Consider the following 18,241-nt stretch of genomic DNA (forward strand, 5'->3'; position numbering starts at 1 on the left):
AAATAATATTTAAAATAATAAGTTCCTTAATAATACTTTATTGTGTTATATGTATTTTATTACTTATTCATAATATATACTTCAATCTGATTATCGATTATGTTTTGTCTGCTTTAGTACTTTGCATCTTGTGAAGAAGATGGAGTTTAAGTTATCATTCGGTTGCAACTTATACATCCGTTAAATCACCCAACAACTAATATAGTTTTCTTAAACTGGTTTTAGTTTAAGTTTGGTAGATCATTCAGTTTAATTTCGAATTTGAAAGTCTAAGGTTTGACCTAAAAAGTCTCAACATATCCATTCTTCTGCAATGACATTTGAAAAGTAATTTCACAGGGATGCACCTTGTGGTTTTGTAATCTGATCATGGAAATTTTCGTAGTGTTTGCTAGTTTGGTGTAGTCAGTAAACCACTAGCTTATGCAGGTCAAGCTGGTGTATATATCTTAGGTTTGTGGTCCATATGATTGCAGAAAGACAAAATTTACCATTCTAACTAATAAGTGGTCCCAATCACTAGTTACTAACTTTGAGTTCTTCTCACAGATGTGGTTATTTTCTGGTTGTGTTTTACTATATGATTTGGTTATCCCTTTTGAAATTGTATTATTGCTAGTAGTAATTTGACTTGCCAGTTTTAAAGGGTAAGTCAGAATATAAATAAATTTGTTATTTAAATTTTTATAAATAAATTTTTCATTTAGTTTTCTTGTTTTTTTGTAAATTCACGTTTGGTGTTTTTGATTTGCATAATTTCCAAGTGACACATATCAATTGCCCTCCACCTTATTGGCTGTAAGTCCTATTCTTGACACACTCTCACTTTATTATTTTTATTTTTATTATTTTCTAGGATTTGTTCCTTTTAAAACATCTTTTTTTTGTCTATATTCTAAATTACATTTTTTGTTCCCATGGGATATTAAGAACCATATATTATTACCATGTTTGTTTATGAAATCAATGTTAAAAGAATATTTTTCTTATCCTTTTTTTAGTTTGGTATTTTTTTTCGTGAATGTAGTATTCCTTATAATTATCACTTTACCTTTGTCTTTGTGTCGATGCAGTTTAACATACAGAGGTTGGTATTTGAAGAATGACAAGGGATTAAAACAGTAGAAAAAGCCAAATCTGCACCATGGTAGTTAATAAAAACAGGTGATATTACATTGTACACAAGTAATAAAGATCCAGATTTCCAAAATAGTTTGTGTTTTATGCTTGTTATTTGGATTAGGAAGATTTGTTTTTCTAGTTTGACTAATGTTAATAAAATAACAATTAAATGTGATTTATTTTGAATATTAGTACATTTATTTTATGAAATAGATTGTTTTGTTATATAAGTATTTTATTTTGTATTATGAGACTTTAAATACGTTATTTAATTTTAAAATTTGTAAATCTATCAAAAAAAATATATATATATTTTAAAAAGTTTAAAATTATGACACGCAAAAATGTGTGTCGTCTTTCTTTATGACAGGGGCATTAATGATACGCAATGCCAGTCATAAACGCGTGTCGTAAAGTTACGACAAGCAAATGCATGTTGTCTTTTTTGTGAGAGGACCTTCCTTGACACACATTGCGTGTCGTGAGAGCGTTGTAAATGCGTGTCATAAATAGACGACGTGTATTTGCATGCCGTCTTTCGTTATGACAGGGCCTTCCTTGACACACATTTGCATGTCGTTTGAGCGTTTTACGACACGCATTGTGTGTCGTAAAAGGGTGTTTTTGTAGTAGTGTTAATATTCTTCATCGATCACAGATGCGTCTTGAAAAGTAACCATGACTAAAAGTCCTTGTGGATCACAGAGTCATAAAGACCCTTCTCACCACAGTTGTTCAACGACCCAGTATTGGCTCAGCTAGAGACTACTCGCAGTATCTGTGTGAACACGAAGAAATGCACTGCTATTTGTTGAGTATCGGAAAACTACTCGTGGCTATTTTTGATGTTAGCCCCTGCATATCCTCGATCAAAGATCTCAATATCCAAATAAACGAAGAACACGATGAACACTTATGAGGAGCAAAGATGATTTTTCGCCAAAGGAGACCCAAAAACACAAAAAACTGCAAAAAATTTATGGATTGTTTGAAAACCGATTGATACCAAAACAATTTTAAGCTGTTGTCAACCTCTGATACAAATTGTAAAACCCCGATCTAGGTATAAATCTAAAACACGAGATTAGTGTGGAATCCTAATCAAGTGATAAACACAGAACAATAAATACAAACATGAATCTTCAATACACACTATTATTGATTAATAGTCAGGTACATAAGATCAAACGATTTCTCTCTAACTGTTAATGCTCTCTAAATCTCTCTCTGATACAACCGAATGACTAACTCTATTCACGGCTGAAAATAACACATTATATACTAATACCTAAATACTAAAGCCCAGCCCAACCAAAAGCATCATTAAGCCCACCGAAATCACATGGTGATTCGGTCCAATTACCACCGAGATCATAGTGATTTCGGTCCTAAACCGAGAACTCTAAAATCCTTGAAAAGCAAAGTATAAACCACAAATTTATGTCCTAACACTATCCTATATATTCTATTTGATTATTATCTCTCTCCACTGTGATATATAATTTTATAATTTGCAGGATTGCAGTCTCACAACAGTGATCGACCAGATACATGTGAGTCTGTCATTATACTTATCATTGTATATTATGTTCACATAAACAATGAGTTTATTATAAATCAAAGTATCTACATCATTGTCTATCAACTTAAACATTGACTTACATTTTAATTAAATTTCACCCATATCAATGTTGATTTCTCTAAGTATGGTTGGAAATGGGTATACTGGTGCACTGTATTGCATATGATGCCTTAAACTTGATCTCTGAATAACAGGTAAGTACTGTTAACAAATTCATGTTGCTGATGCAAAAAATTTATTTGGGTGTTGCTATCTTACAACTTTTTGTAGAGTGTAAAATGTAAATAGCAAGCATCAACATCCATTTCTTTGCACCTACCCTTGAGTAAGCTGTATAATTCTTATTAGGTATAAGAATAATTTGTATTTTAGATTTTTTTAATACTAATGCAACATTTTTCTTTACAATAAAGTTAAAATTTGAGATCTACATTATTTCACTTTTTTCCTAGGTGTAAGTTTTAGGTTAATGATCGTTAGTTTTTGTTTTTTTCAGGTTGACAGTTTTGTTTTGTCAACAACAATATGTACATGCATCACTGAAACAAGTTGCCCCTGATGTTATCCTTTTTCATCAAAGGTAATGGTTATGTTTCTTGGGATTTTTTGTTAATAATAGCATATGGTTTGTATCAAATTGTTTTTTTTATTTTACAATGATGCAAGCCAAAAACCCTAAGTCTATAACTATCTTACGTCATTATACTTTGCCCCTGATGTTATCCTTTTTCATCAAAGGTAATGGTTATGTTTCTTGGGATTTTTTGTTAATAATAGCATATGGTTTGTATCAAATTATTTTTTTTATTTTACAATGATGCAAGCCAAAAACCCTAAGTCTATAACTATCTTACGTCATTATACTTTCGTTTTGCACATAAAAACATTGTACTTTGAGTTGGATTTGAAGTGATTCCAGGTTTTAAGTCATTATCATTGTCACTTAATGGGTTAAGATGCCATTTAACTCATAATAACCAAAGCTGGAAAATATTGTACATTTGACCAATTTGCCCCTGTCTTAGAAAAATTCTTGAAAAATCATCAGAAATCGGAATTAGGATCCGTAAGATCTCAACGCTTAGAAATTAAGTCTACTTTGTCCCTAATTTATGCCCTGACCTGATATTGATCCTAACTATGTCGACATTGGCCTTTTTTTAGACCATGCCAAAATGAGCTGCAATGATATGCAGTTTCATAAAAATCATAGTAAACTGCAGAAAAAATGTATGGACCCATGTAAGTAGTTCTGGAACAGGTATTGACTTGAACTTCATGGGCATGGTTTCGTTTTCTGTTTTGGATGCGTTTAAAGAGGCTAAAACAACTTTGTTCTGATGTAAGAAAAGCTGACCCCAGAATGAGACATTCATCAACAATTTTCAAGAAATGTTTGTTGCGAGAGAGGTTGTATTGGTTTTTTCCAAAATACCCCTGGAATTTTATGATACATTCATCAGCTACTTTATTGATTTCATGTTTGTGTTTCCGCAGATAAACATGGAATTGATTTTGATAGCTATGGAGTTCTTATTAATGTGAAGTTCAGGTATTAACCTTCGACTTGAAAATTAAATAACTTTGTAAACGAACAACAAATAAAGATAAATACTTATACTCTTCAAGCCATCTTATAATTTTCAGAATATTAAAACTTGACTATTTACATTTGATTTTTATTTCACAATTCCAGGCAAATAAGACAGCTTCAGATGCAAACTGCTCACGATCAGTCTGGAAGGGTATAACCAAATGTTAGAAGTCAATACCTGTTATCTATTGCTCTATAACCGGTTGTCCTCGAATCAACTTTGTACTTTGAAAAGTATACATTATTATACCCATGTCATCTAAATAAAAACTGTTATAATACAAAAAAGTTCAACCGGTATAGAATCGACTATTGTTCCTGAACTTTATGTAGTAACGCACCAATCGTGTACACCGGGCCAAAAGTGTCTAAATTAAAAACTAAACTTGTCCTAGTTAAAATGAAGTAAAGGAAAAAAAAAAGCAAAAATTCCTTTTTATTTTTATTTTTCACACCAAGTTTATAGCTTCTCATCCCCTGTAGTTTTGTTAATGACTATGGCAGCCGACTTTGTGTGCTCTAGTTTCGTTTTCTTCTACTTTTCCCGCACATAAAAAACCACCAACAATTGAATAACTATTTTGACATTCGAAAGTCAAAATTGTCTAAATTTCCAAAATATGCATCATGTTTTACATTTTTCTTCTACAATTATCAAATGATACCTTGGTTGTGTTTTTGATATAGGAGTTGCAACAAGTTTTACCCAATATCTGTTTAACGATTTTAGGAGAAAGGCAAATGATATTTAAAAATTAGAACAATCAACTTTGGAAAAACACTAATCAAGATTACAAGTCTAGAAATTCAGTCAAGATTACAAACAATGAAGATTACAAGTCTACAAACAATGAACAACATAAAAAGTTACGATTCCTTATTTCCACCATGTTTTTTTTTAAATCAGAACTTTTTGATCTAATATTAATTTACCGAAATTCGACTAATATAGTTCAATACATATCGATGGAAGGAAAACGGGCAACAAGTTGCGCCGCTAGCCCTTTCTGGATGGCAAAACTAATTCTTTTGAAAACAACATCTGTAGATCTAGGAGATATAACATTAGAATGCATGACCCGTTGGACTTTGTTGAGGAGCTCCACCGCCTCTGGTGCAAGAAAACCAAGTGTATCGAATGCAAAAGATATAAACACATGTTGATTTTCTATACATTCATTCTCATGCTTGGCCACTTTGCACGCAGCGGCTTTCAAAGTGGCATGCCCAGCTGTGAAACCCCCACTCCTCAAACTGGCGATAGGAGAGACCCCAGTAAGATCCATACACGCGTGCTTCCCTCCTACCCATCCAAAGACCAAAATGCCAGCCGATCTAAGTGTGGATCTTCCATCCTGTGGGTCCGTCAAAAAGTTCATTGGTGCTTCTTTCTTCGCAGAAATACCAACACGCCGACAAGCATCAAACAGGACATCCCTAACCAAATCATGTCTGTACTTGAAGCCAGGGAGCTCTCTACAATGAAACGCGTATTCCCCAAAGGCATACAAACAACCCTAATTTCGAAAATTCAAGCCATGGGGTTTATTAGCCATAAACCCTAATTTTTCAAGTTCATACTTTTGTATCAAATCCAATTGAAAACAAAACCAAAGGCTCTGATACCACTGTTGGGTTTTACACAAACAATCCTATGTGTGCATGCAACCCTAATTTGGATCTATGTTTTCACTATTAGACATACAACAAATGAACACAAAAGGAAACCTAGCATGCATCTACTATTTCCGAAATTCACAAATAAAAAATAGAATACATACATTTTGTTGCTATATAGTAATAACAACTAAATATTGAAGTTCCTTTGCTATTGAGAACAAGTACCACAATTGTAGTACCTCTAATGGCTCACAAACACACTTGAGTGAGAGGATGAATATAAGAAAGAGGAGGGAGGGTAACTAGCTCCAAAATTCGGCTCTAATAGGGTTTCTCCAAGGGTGGACGAAATCTAGAGTCTAAGGGGGTCTATTTATACTTGAGGCTAGCTAGGGTTTCATGGTGGAAACCCTAATTCCTTAGCTTAGGGCCTAAGCAAGTCCATGGACCTCCTATCCTTTAGCCTTGGACGAAAACTCCTAGATCCTTCTAGGATTTTCGGCCTTTGCTCAATAAGGTGATCCATTGACCTAAAGCCTCAACTATCAAATAATTACAAAACAGCCCCTGCACTTTTAATCAGTTCATTTAATCCCAAAATTAATTCCAAATTAACTTCTGATTAAATACTAATTAATAATATGATTTCTAATTAATATATTATTCATATAATATATTAATAAATCATATTTATTCCCCAATTTATTATTCTTAACAATAAATCAACCTCTTTCCTCGATAGTCATCCTGTCTAGTCACCAGTATGAAGGCAACCCAAAAGGACCATGCTACTATCGGGTCAAGTACATCCCAATTATAGTTATGGGCTTAGACACCTAATCCAATAGATTATTATTAGCTCTTGCAGCTATACCTAGTTTTGTGATTCACCAAATTGATGTGAAAACTGTATTCTTGAATGGTGACTTAGATGAGGAAATATACATGAAACAACCTAAAGGGTTTGTGATGCTTAGAAGTGAACACAAAGTGTGTAAGTTGAAGAAATCATTATATGGTTTGAAACAAGCACCAAAACAATGGAATCAAAAATTTGATGATGTGGTTTTGTCTAATGGTTTTGCATTAAACCAAGCTGACAAGTGTGTATATAGCAAATTTGATACTTCTGGTAAAGGAGTTATGATTTGTCTATATGTGGATGATATGTTGATTTTTGGTACTGATTTAGAAGAAGTTGATAAAACCAAGAAATTCTTATCATCTAGATTTGAAATGAAAGACTTAGGGAAGGCTGAGGTGATTCTTGGTATAAGAATTAAACAAGGAAACAATAAGATTTCAATTTCTCAGTCTCATAACATTGAGAAGATATTGAAAAAGTTTGAGTAAATTACATGAATGGTCCCTATGGTTTGGGGTAATTTGTGCGTTTGGTCCCTAACTTGTTTTTTTAACTCGGAAAGTCCCTACTATTTGTTTTTGTTACGCCATTGGTCCCTACTGTTTGTTTTTGTTACGCGCTTGGTCCTTATCTTACCTAAAAGACTATTATTTAAATAGAGAAAAATGGTGGAGTAGATAAGGTAAGGTGAGGGGGATGAGGTTGGTGGTGTGTTTATTTAAATAAATTAAAAAACCAATGGCAAAATAGGTTTTTTAGGTAAGACAGGGACCAAGCGCGTAACAAAAACAAACAATAGGGACCTTCCGAGTTAAAAAAATAAGTTAGGGACCAAACAAGCAAATTACCCTAAACCATAGGGACCATTCGTGTAATTTTCTCAAAAAGTTTAATTTTGAGAATTGTTCTCCTGTTAGTACTCCTATAGATCCCACTCTCAAGCTTCTACCTAATAAAGGATCTCCAATGTCTCAACTTGAATATTCAAGAGCTATTGGTTGTCTAATGTATGCCATGATCAGTACTAGGCCTGATATAGCATATGTTGTGGGAATGCTTAGTAGATATACTAGTAATCCTAGTACACATCATTGGCAAGGTGTGAGTATAATATTCAAGTACTTGAAAGAGACCATGAATTATGGTTTAACTTTTAGTGGATATCCTTCTATTTTGGAAGGTTATTCCGATGTCAGCTGGATTAACAACTTAGAGGATCACTCCTCTACAAGTGGTTGGGTGTTTCTTATTGGAGGAGGTGCCATTTCTTGGGCATCCATGAAGCAGACTTGTATTACTAACTCAACCATGGAATTTGAATTTGTTGCATTGTCTGCTGCTGGTAAAGAAGCTGAGTGGCTAAGGAATTTGATTTATGAAATTCCACTCTGGCCAAAACCGATATCTACCATTTCTATCAGGTGTGATAGTGATGCAACCTTGGCTAAGGCTTATAGTCAAGTGTATAATGGGAAGTCTAGATATTTAGTTGTTAGATATAACATGATTTGTGAGCTCATCATGACTGGTGTGATATCTGTGGAGTTTGTGAGAACTCAATTGAACTTAGCTGATCATTTAACCAAAGGGTTAGCTAGAGATCTTGTGCACAAGGCGGCTGTAGGGTTGGGTTTAAAGTCCACCTAAAATCTTTTACATTAAGATACCCAATTCCCATCTAATGCAATATTAGATGTTGAATTCAATGTGGAAAGCTTGATATTTCAAGATTGGAAAACATTATTATCATCATCCCAGGGTATGTGTTCAGTACTGCAAGTTAAGGAGGTTGAAATTTAATTTCTTAATTGTTCTTTGAAAAATTGCACTTGCAGGTGCAAGAACAAAAGAACTACCTATATAAGCATGAAGTTTAGCTGCTTCAAGAAGTTGAGACTTGACTTTGATATGTTTATTGAAGGATGGGACACAAGCTAGTAAAATATAGTGCCAAGTTGACTTGTTTTGTATATTATCTTCATGTATTCACTTAGAATAGAAAGGGTTCAATCCTTGGTGACACCCTGATATTCGAATACTTGGAATGAGTAATATACTAATGTGAAATTCAATCGTCACGATATTTCATTTATGCATCAGTTTGTTATGTTTTTTGTTTTACGTTAATCAAGATTACACTTAAATGGGGGAGGTTTGTTGGTGATTTGTTTCACTAATTGTATTTAAGTGTAATGGGTTGACTTTGTTGACCAAAAATCAATCTTGATGAATATTAAAAAGTAAGGAAGGTGCGGAGTGCACACTTGTTTAGGTTTATTCAAGATTAAAAGTAGACTGTCCTTTAGGCGCGAAGCCCCTAAACGAACGGGGGTCCGCGGGATGCGCCCCTGGGAGCGGGGTCCAAGGGGCGGCAACCCCTGGCAGGGTCCAAGGGGCAGAACCCTTGGATGGGGTCGAAATCTAAATTTTTCAGACCGGATTTTGAATATTTGAATGCATCAAAAATCCAAATTTTGAATATTTGACCCGTTTTTTGTTTTGCATTAATCCTTATAGAAAAAGGGTTTATGACAGTTTTTGTATGTTGAAAAAACTGTTTTATGACAGTTTTGACAGTTTTCAAACAAAGAAGGTTTTTAACCAATTCACTTTCATTCTCTATTCTGAATCTCTTCTCTATTCTAAATCTCTTCTGAGTCTTATCCAATCAAAGTTTAGGGAGTACCACCCAAATACTTTATTTTGAAAGTGGAATCAAATTCTGAATATCCAAGTGCCTTTATTACTCCGAAAATCTAACATATCCAAGGGCATCTAAAAGCTAATTTAAGTCCTCAATATGAACATAAATTTAATAGCCACACCACATATATTATAATACAGTTACACGTCCAATTTAATAGCTGCAATTACAATCTACTTTTTTCTTCAATCACATAAACCAAATCAAGAAAATATCGAATATAGAAAGTTATCAAATTAAACAGCATGACGAATTGAATCATATTCCTTACATGTTCTTTTCACCTATCTTTCACAACTAAAGATAAATAAAAAAATATATGAAATTAAAAACCCATAACATAAATGGGTACAACAAGTAAACCATCTTAATTCTTCTGGAAAATTAGGATGCATCTATTTTGATTTAGAGTATTTCGGTTAGATGCAGCCTCTCTTTCTCAAGCAGTTTAACATGAAGGATTAGACCTTGAAGATTCCCCATTACCCTATGAATAAAGGAAAAGTAAGAAAATTTTAAAAGTTACATAAGCATACAGAGATATAATGATAACTTATTTGGTTGTGTATCCCTCTTTTTATTTTGTCATATGATAGGAAGCTTGGGTGTGAAAAAGTATACCTTACGTGAGTTACCAATTATGCCAGGATTCCTTTGAGATAAAGCTCTGAACCAGGACCCTTTCTTTTGTTCTGAACACAACTTGTATTGAGCATAAATATATTTATGTGGTCCAACATATCAAAAGACATAGTCAACTGACATAAGAGATCGACCCATTTAGACGGATCAATACATGTTTCAATTCATATAAAATTTAAAAGTAGAACTTTTATTTTTGTATATATAATTTATAAAAACAAAATCTTATCTTATAAGTCAATAAAATCAATAATAAATTGGTGGATTTGGATCATATGATACGAAAATAGAAAATTTAATAAAAATGACATCTACCTTGATAGTCGGGGCCGTCTGTAATAAATTTACAATGATAGGGAGACAAGTAAATGCCATACATAAAAAACCGCCTGTTGAGTAGGATGTATTCTCCTGTCATTGTTTGAAAAGGAGAGAGATCTCCACCAATTATGTGATTCCATGACTTGTAATAACCCAATGCATCTTCTTCTTCATCTATCTTCTCTCCATCATCGTACATAAGACTCACCCCACACTCCTTTGTAAGTTCATCACCGTGATCTGTAACAGTAATAGTAACGTGGTCACCAGCATCCATCTCATTCATCCCAAACATCCAATGACTTAACATCACCCAACACTTTTGATTTGGAATATATCTGTCCTTTCGATGTTTCGTATATCCACATGCGGTTCTTTGTTATATTACTAATTGTCATCATTGGAGAAAAAGGGAACGGATCATCATCAGGGAATAACGGCCACTCACTGGTAGGTTTCATTGTGTGCAGAGAGCAGAAGTTGAGTCCTGTAAGGAGGTTGTTTGGAGATGATGATGGGATGGTAAATGATATTGATGGCCCCATGCTTCTATGCCTAAACCAACTAGGCATCTCCTCCGCCTCATACAATGTGCTGAATATTCCAAATTCATAAATCATCTGTCAATACAACCACCTTAATTAATCTCCATAATATTTAAATTATACATGTTCACATAAAGATAAACAATTAACTAGAAAAAACCTCTATTTCAAATTCCGAAGTAGTTCCCATGCACCCTTTGTTAACGAATTCTAGATTAGTCCAGCCCAAGCTACGTAATACCTTTTCCTCAACACATACCATTGGTTGGATTTTGATCATGCCTTCAATTTCGAATGGCCAAGCTATCCGGAATGGTGATAACTTGAGTGGGGACATTTGCAAATCAAATACAACTTTATCTATAGAACGCCCATGAGAAAAGAGCATCAACCTGCTTAGTGTACGTGGAGGACGCTCAACTGACTTCAATTTTTCACAGTTTTGCATGCTAAGTATCTCAAGCCTAGGAAGAGTTCTCACACAACTAGGCATGGAATCGATAGGATTGCCATCTAAATATAACTCCTTTAACATGGATAGGCAACTGAAGTCCATGGGAAAGGATTCATTGGACAAATTGTTATTTGTCAGTGACAAAGTTACTAAAGACCTCGGTAAAGATATTGCAAAAAACTTCAAATCACTTGGTATAGCACCCATTAACGCGGAGAAAGAGGTTCTTATGTTTATGACCATGTTGTTAGCCTTGCAAATTTCTGGTGAATCCATATCCCTATTCTCGATTTGAGAATCACTGAGATTACAACCATCCAGCAACAATGTTTTAACATTCTTTAACATGCCTATGTTTCTTGGAAGTTTTTCAAGCTTTTTGCAGTAGCTCAGATCAATGAGGACAAGTTCAACACATCGCTCAATTGATTCACAAACCTCAAACAAACCAATGCAATTTCTAACTATTAACCTCTCAAGTGCAGGAAGTTGGTCAAATTCACAAAGACTACGAAGTTGTTTACAAAAACTTAAATTAAGAATCTTCAACGATCCAAGCAGCTTTTTGTCTTTTAAGCACGATTCATCCAACTGCAAAAAAAAATGGAAATAAGTTAGAATAACAATGAATTTCATTAACTCGGCAAGGATGAATAATGAATGAAGATAAGTTACCTTTTGCCTCTTCTCAAGTCGTTGTAGATTGCTGTAACAACCGGCAAATGATTCAATATTGCTATATGACATGTCAAGAGAAACAAGATTCCTCATAGGTAAGCCTGAAGGTATAGACTTTAAAGGAAACCCATGCATACACAAGCTTCTTAATTCCTCAGGAAAGTTCTGATAAGACCCATTCATAAGCACATAACCCATGCATACACAAGCTTCTTAATTCCTCAGGAAAGTTCTGATAAGACCCATTCATAAGCACATAATTGAGTTGTAGTAGCATCAGACTATCCATGTTACTCAATGCTTCTGTTTTCAGCTCAAATGATCCACCCAACTTCTCTTTCTCAAGCATGCGCATGTCAAGGGCAAGGCCTAGAAGATTTCCCTTACCCTAAGAACAAACAGATGGCCAAAAAATAAAATGAGATAATAAAAAGTAATTTAAATATGCACACTACCAACAAGTATACATAAGCTCTCACCTTTTTTTGTTTCAACACTTTGAATGACTCCTTATGACACCATATTCGACTTCTCTTCCATGGCTTGTTAACCGACTCTTGACGTACTACAAATTTTCCCGTCTCTTGAACCAACTGATGCATCTTCAATTCGTTATCCCATCCTATACTAAGAAGACATCTGTCAATGAGATTCCTGATTCCAGATCTTGTGTTTATATCACATGCCGTTAATATTGTCTCACTAACATCTCTATCTATTCCAACAAAATAACAAGCAATATGCTTAAACAACTCCTTATCATTGTTGGATGACAAAGAATCAAAGCTCATTCTCAAGACATTATGTATATGGGAACTTGTTTCTTTCTTTAACCCTTCTATGCATTCGTCCCAATAGGCTACATCTCGATTATGCAGACTTGCCCAAAACTTCAAGAGCTAATGGATGTCCTTGACAATACTTCACAAGCTTATCTAACACCTCTTCAAAACCTGCCTTGGGATAGTTGCACATGAATGCATGAAAACACAAAAGTTGTCTTGATTCAGTCTTATGTAAGCCTTCAAGGAAGTGTTTTACATGCTTAGGTTTAATGTTTGTTTTGAATAGTGCACAACTCTCAGTCAACCAACTGTCCTTTGTTGTAATTATAATTTTGCTTCCCGGATGAAAACCTTTTCTTCCAAGTAATGCATCCAACTGAACAAGAGTACTTATATCATCAAGAACTAGAAGGATCCTTTTACGGGCTAGTGCTTTCTCTATCTTTGTGGTGTATGTTGACACATCATGAACTTTAATTGAACTTGTTTTTGAAATGTCGTTGTAGAGTTGTTCTTGTAAATCAAGCAACCCATTAAACTTTCCATCACATTTCCTTGTGATATCTTCAATATAGCTACTTGTGTGGAATTCACATGAATATAGCCCATACACATGTTTGGCTAAAGATGTTTTCCCGATCCCGCCTATACCATAAATAGTGACTATGTCAACCATATGTGAGGATCCATCTTTCAACCATGAAGTGACGAAATTAATATGATAGTCCATCCCAATAAATAGTAGTTGAGCACTTTTTAAGGTTACATGTAATCTACGGTGGATGTCCTTTACGATTTCTTCAATGATCTTTGTCTCTAGCCTGAAAATTGATTTAATAAGAACTTCAATACACAATCTACAAACCAACAAACAAGATTTGGGATTTAAAGATCAAATCAAAACTATACCATACTATTGTTATTAATTAAGTTCTTCACATCAAAATCATATCGTATTTACACTTCTAACCATACAAACATATAATGTGTAAGGTCATAATATTTATGTATGAAAAGACCAAAGTTACTAGTGTAGTACAAATTATATCGCATATGGGCCACCTGTGAAATGACTGTGAAATGACTACTCTGACCTTTCATATTCAATTTTAATTTTTTTATTGTTGTTATCTAAATTAACAAACCAAAAAACCTTAGCCCACTCTTCGCCTAGAAAAGCATCACCTCTCCCCGTTTAACTACCACCATCGCTATTCTTCATCACATTGACCCTGCCAGTGATTCCTCCCCATTCATTCACCTGTAACTTTTTTCATCATCATGACGTGGGTTTTGAGGATTTGGAGATGGAGAAATTGGAGGTGTGAGGGGAGAAGAAGGTTTTTTTTTTTTGGATTTTTGGTTTGATAGATGAGAGAAATCATAGGGGATGGAGAAGAAGACTATTCGTGACAAAGAACTTATGGGCATAGTAATGGAAGTACAAAAATGGGGCCATTAACTCCAAGGGAGGCACTCCATTATACGAAGAGATCAAAGAAGTTTAAAGTTTTTGCTCGAACAAAGTTTTTGTTGTACAAAGGACAATTAGTTACTCCTAAAATGATGGTGTCAACTTTGGAAGATCAACTGCGTGAAAGAGAGGCCATTTTGGACGAGAGCTTAAATTCTATCTATTTCATGCGCAACAAAATATGAAATATTGGGAGGATAGTAAAATGAAAGGCGTGGACATTGAAGTTGGGAGGTCCTGTCTACATCAAACTTCAACCCTACAGAAAACAACAATCTCTGGTTAGACACTCAAATGAAAAATTAGCTCCACGATTTCATGGTCTTTTTAGAATTTTGAAGTGAGTCGGTTAGGTAGCATACCGATTACAACTTCCAGACACTAAATCTAGCAAAAGAAGATCAAACAGACCCTCCGGCCATTCAACTTGGAGATGGAATTTGAATCAGAAGTCCTAGGTCCTAATGGGAGTGTGTTCCATAAGTCAGGCCTCAAATACGTACCACGGAGTGCTAATTAAGTGGAAGTCTGGAAGAATTGTCCAGAATATGAAGCTACATGGGAAGATGTGGAAACAGTTAACAATAAGTTTCCAATTTTCCACCCTGAAGACAAGGTGGCTCTTTGGGGTGGGGTATTGCTAAGCCACCACTCAAATATAAGTATGCTAAATAGGGTGTGCGAAAAGGGAAATTTTGATAAGACAGAGTACCGGTTTGTTGGTGCAAGGGCAATTCTAGTATTTTTTGTTCCGTTTGGGAAAGATGTCATTTACACCTTATTCAGGAGTTTTACCAAAGAAAGGAATTGAAAAGAAGGGGAACGAAGATAAGGAGAGAAAAGAAAGGGGTATCCCAAGTTGGAGAGTAGTGAAAGGAAAATAAACATTTTCTTCCTTTCTTTCAAATCCTTCCAAATTGAAAGGAAAGTAAGAGGGAAAGTTATCTTCCGAATTCCTTTCATTAAAAAAAACTAAGGAGCACCAATTTGTTATTCCTTTCTTTTCAACTCCATCCATTTCCCTTCTCTTTCATCGTTAAGTTGAACTCGTGAATAGGGTGTTAGTAGTGGTAGGGAATAAGGTTTGTTATCATTATTGTTAGATTGCTAGAATTGCTATCATTATTTGAGAGTCTAGCCTCTCAAATTACTAGTTGGAATCACTTCAATTCATATATACCCATTTTCCATCCGTTTTCTTGTTTAGCTGAGCTTATTCCTTAATTTCAATTCAAGTCATAACATAATGGTGGGTTATTGCTTGTGATTTCGGTTTATTAGAAAGGGTATATTAAAATAATTGGAATGGTTTATCTAAATGAACTATCATATGATAAAATACTAAATAAACAACACACATGTGCATTTATCATAAAGGTTAATCTATCTTTATGAATTGATTATGAGATCACATAACATGAGGCTTAGATTCAAGTTTGTGCATCTTCTTTGTCCTAATACATGAAATGCATAACTATTTGATGATATTGAGAAAACTTATTGAAATGCACAGGGAGAAGAAGATATTGACATTCATGCCTTAATCAAACAAAATTGAATGCGTATGGAAATATGGGTAAGAATGTGGTTACCTTCCTTTTACATCATTTCCTTTTAAATTGCCAACTTCAATAAGTGCTTTATTCCATGGGTCCATCTTTTGAGCCCATTGACTTCTTTTATTTGCATTTGTCTCTGCCTCCATTGTCTGTTTATGCTTAGCCATTGCATCTCCAAAACTACTCTGTTGCTTCCTGACATGTGTGGGCTCCACATGATAAAATATTGGGATAACAATATGGTTGGATGTCATACGTTGTTCAAGGATCAACACCAATTCATCCAGGCACCATGTTGAAGAAGCATAATTTTTGGACAAAACGATAACTGAAGCCCGAGATGCCTTAATTGCACTCTTCAATTCCGGTTTAAGATCTTCCCCTGTTTCAATCTCTTCATCATCCAAGAAGGTATTGATACCGGCATCAATGAGGGCCTTATGAAGGTGATCGGTGAAACTATAACGAGTGTCAACACCTCTAAAACTTAAGAATACATCATATCTGTAACCATCAGTTGATGAACTATGACCATGAATTGATGAAGAAGGTGAAGATCCTTCTGGGAGGAGTTCAGAGAGAACAACCATTAGGATTTATGGGTTGATGAAGAAGAGGATGAAGATCCCAGGATTTTGTGTATCTCGGTAAGCTCTGAAAATCTTCAGCGGTTCAATGTCAGGATCAGTACATAATGCCTGTACATAAACTCCAAATTATTAGTATTTAAAATATGCAACTTAAATCTCATCAAATAACTTAAACCTCAATAATAGCAATAGCTTTTAATTCTCAAATAAAACTCTAAGTGATTAAAATACAATACATATGCACCTCTGGGTTTTGAGTTGGTTTTGGAGCTATATAGTGCATATTTAAACCCTTGATATTGATTTTTGTGTTCAAAGGCATATCTATAGCTTAATTAGTGCTAAACTCGGTTGTTTTGTGTGAAAGGGACATATGGGAATGAAGCTTAGGCGTTTTAACATTGGAAAAGGAAGAGAACAAAAGCTGCTGTACTTGAAATACAAAGACGGTCTGATAAATCTCTGCAATATCAATAATTATGTGACAGGTTTTTGGATCCGTTGGCCAACATATATATAGATATATACTGATATAGAACAGCCATTATATTTACATGAAATTTATTTTAAATGCTCTTACCCACTTAACTAAATTAGTTAACCTTTTTTTCTGACTAAGTTTGGTGCAAGAAAATAACAAATCAGTTTACACATTTAACCTACAGTGCCTCTGTTTTCATTTGATTAACCCACATAAACATTCCTATTGTTGTCTAAGTAAAATCCATTTGAACTTAAGTAAAGTAATTCTCAAACAAATCAGCACCAAATACCAGCCTCGAAACAATACCAAGATCCACTTTTACCTCCCAAGAAAGAAATTGCAAAACATATATAAAATTTAAAGCTTTTACTAGATATCAACAAACAATTGAATCTAACAAAAAAAATATTAAATTTCTTGACATGGTTGTCTATGGATCTCCAAAATTACCAATAACAATCTTCTCAAATTTAAGTTCTTTTATCACTGGATCTAGTATCAGCATACATCTTATCTAAAGTGTCACTAAATTTTAAGTTCCAAATGATATGTTTTTGAAACTAATATGGCATGCGTTTTCTATAGTTTATACAAGAGCATAAAGATATCATTAAGTTGTGACTTCAATGGTAAACAAAACACACATTATGAAAATCGAATATTGAAGCTTGTTCATTATGAGCGTCTAGCTTACCATTAAGGAGCAGATAGCATCATTCCAAAAGAATCAAATATAAAAATCGTGTTATGAATTAAAAAATATAATGGAATGGAGGAAGCAATTTTAAAGGATTGAATAAGAACTGAAATAAAATAAAATTCAATCACCTAATGAGGAAAGGAGATGGCCAGAGAGGAGAGTCAACGATGATGTTCGGGTTTTCCTTTGCCTTACGATCGAGTGGAAGGAACGGTGCTGCTTCCGTTTTTAATCCTTGTGTACAGGTAAAGATATTTATTTAGAACAAGGCAAATTCGAAGATAAGAATGATATTGTGTCCACCAAATTCAAGATAATTATAAATATTATATTCGTTAGAGTATATTTTAAGTAGCAATAAGACAAAATTAAAAAATATATAAATTCTATAATTAATGATATTATCAGGGAAATTTTCAAGAAAACATAAAATTAATCATACTATTAAGTCAAATTTTAAAAATGGAATGACATTTGTTATATAACAAATTCCATGAAATTACAAATTTTAACTAGGTAATT

At 34.1% G+C, this 18,241-nt stretch overlaps 2 protein-coding genes and 1 non-coding gene across 7 annotated transcripts; 1 reads left to right on the forward strand and 2 right to left on the reverse strand.

The window, feature by feature from the left end:
- The first annotated feature begins 2,871 nt into the window (after positions 1-2,871).
- Positions 2,872-2,933, forward strand: LOC145151861 (small nucleolar RNA snoR101). The gene has a single exon (XR_013732411.1). It is a non-coding gene; the product is annotated as a small nucleolar RNA snoR101 (small nucleolar RNA).
- A 6,748-nt stretch (positions 2,934-9,681) lies between these two features.
- Positions 9,682-17,953, reverse strand: LOC145163296 (disease resistance protein RPP2B-like). 5 transcript variants are annotated; one of them, XM_079082138.1, is made up of 9 exons: positions 17,848-17,953; positions 15,979-16,643; positions 14,749-14,940; positions 14,098-14,645; positions 12,607-13,733; positions 12,125-12,515; positions 11,156-12,040; positions 10,109-11,070; positions 9,682-9,974 (listed from the first exon to the last, which is right to left on the reverse strand). In XM_079082138.1, exons 6-8 carry the CDS (start codon positions 12,323-12,325, stop codon positions 10,729-10,731), a joined length of 1,428 nt encoding a protein of 475 aa, XP_078938264.1. In that variant the 5' UTR covers positions 12,326-12,515; positions 12,607-13,733; positions 14,098-14,645; positions 14,749-14,940; positions 15,979-16,643; positions 17,848-17,953; the 3' UTR covers positions 9,682-9,974; positions 10,109-10,728. The 5 variants fall into 5 exon arrangements, with proteins under 5 accessions (XP_078938264.1, XP_078938274.1, XP_078938260.1 ...); XM_079082148.1 differs by lacking the exons at positions 14,098-14,645; positions 14,749-14,940 and having other exon boundaries at positions 10,109-10,179; positions 10,445-11,070; XM_079082134.1 differs by lacking the exons at positions 14,098-14,645; positions 14,749-14,940 and having other exon boundaries at positions 10,109-10,245; positions 10,445-11,070.
- Positions 12,998-16,535, reverse strand: LOC145125679 (disease resistance protein RPV1-like). Its single transcript, XM_079061108.1, has 2 exons — positions 15,979-16,535; positions 12,998-13,769 (listed from the first exon to the last, which is right to left on the reverse strand). Exons 1-2 carry the CDS (start codon positions 16,533-16,535, stop codon positions 12,998-13,000), a joined length of 1,329 nt encoding a protein of 442 aa, XP_078917234.1.
- Positions 17,954-18,241: the final 288 nt, after the last annotated feature.

The sequence above is a fragment of the Lactuca virosa genome, chromosome 1, assembly GCF_052849685.1.
Source record: "Lactuca virosa cultivar CGN04683 chromosome 1, Lactuca_virosa_CGN04683_v6, whole genome shotgun sequence".
Lineage (NCBI taxonomy): Eukaryota > Viridiplantae > Streptophyta > Magnoliopsida > Asterales > Asteraceae > Lactuca > Lactuca virosa.

What these genes read in the sequence shown, in the direction of transcription:
- LOC145163296 (XM_079082148.1), bottom strand. Translation starts at nt 12,325, where the DNA reads ATGGGTTATGTGCTTATGAATGGGTCTTATCAGAACTTTCCTGAGGAA. An exon ending in GACTTGAGAAGAGGCAAAAG is followed by an intron (nt 12,041 to 12,124) that starts GTAACTTATCTT and finishes TTTTTTTTGCAG; the next exon opens with TTGGATGAATCGTGCTTAAA. An exon ending in CTTCGGAATTTGAAATAGAG is followed by an intron (nt 11,071 to 11,155) that starts GTTTTTTCTAGT and finishes TTGTATTGACAG; the next exon opens with ATGATTTATGAATTTGGAAT.
- LOC145125679 (XM_079061108.1), bottom strand. Translation starts at nt 16,535, where the DNA reads ATGGTTGTTCTCTCTGAACTCCTCCCAGAAGGATCTTCACCTTCTTCA. An exon ending in GGAAATGATGTAAAAGGAAG is followed by an intron (nt 13,770 to 15,978) that starts GTAACCACATTC and finishes GTTGGTTTGTAG; the next exon opens with ATTGTGTATTGAAGTTCTTA.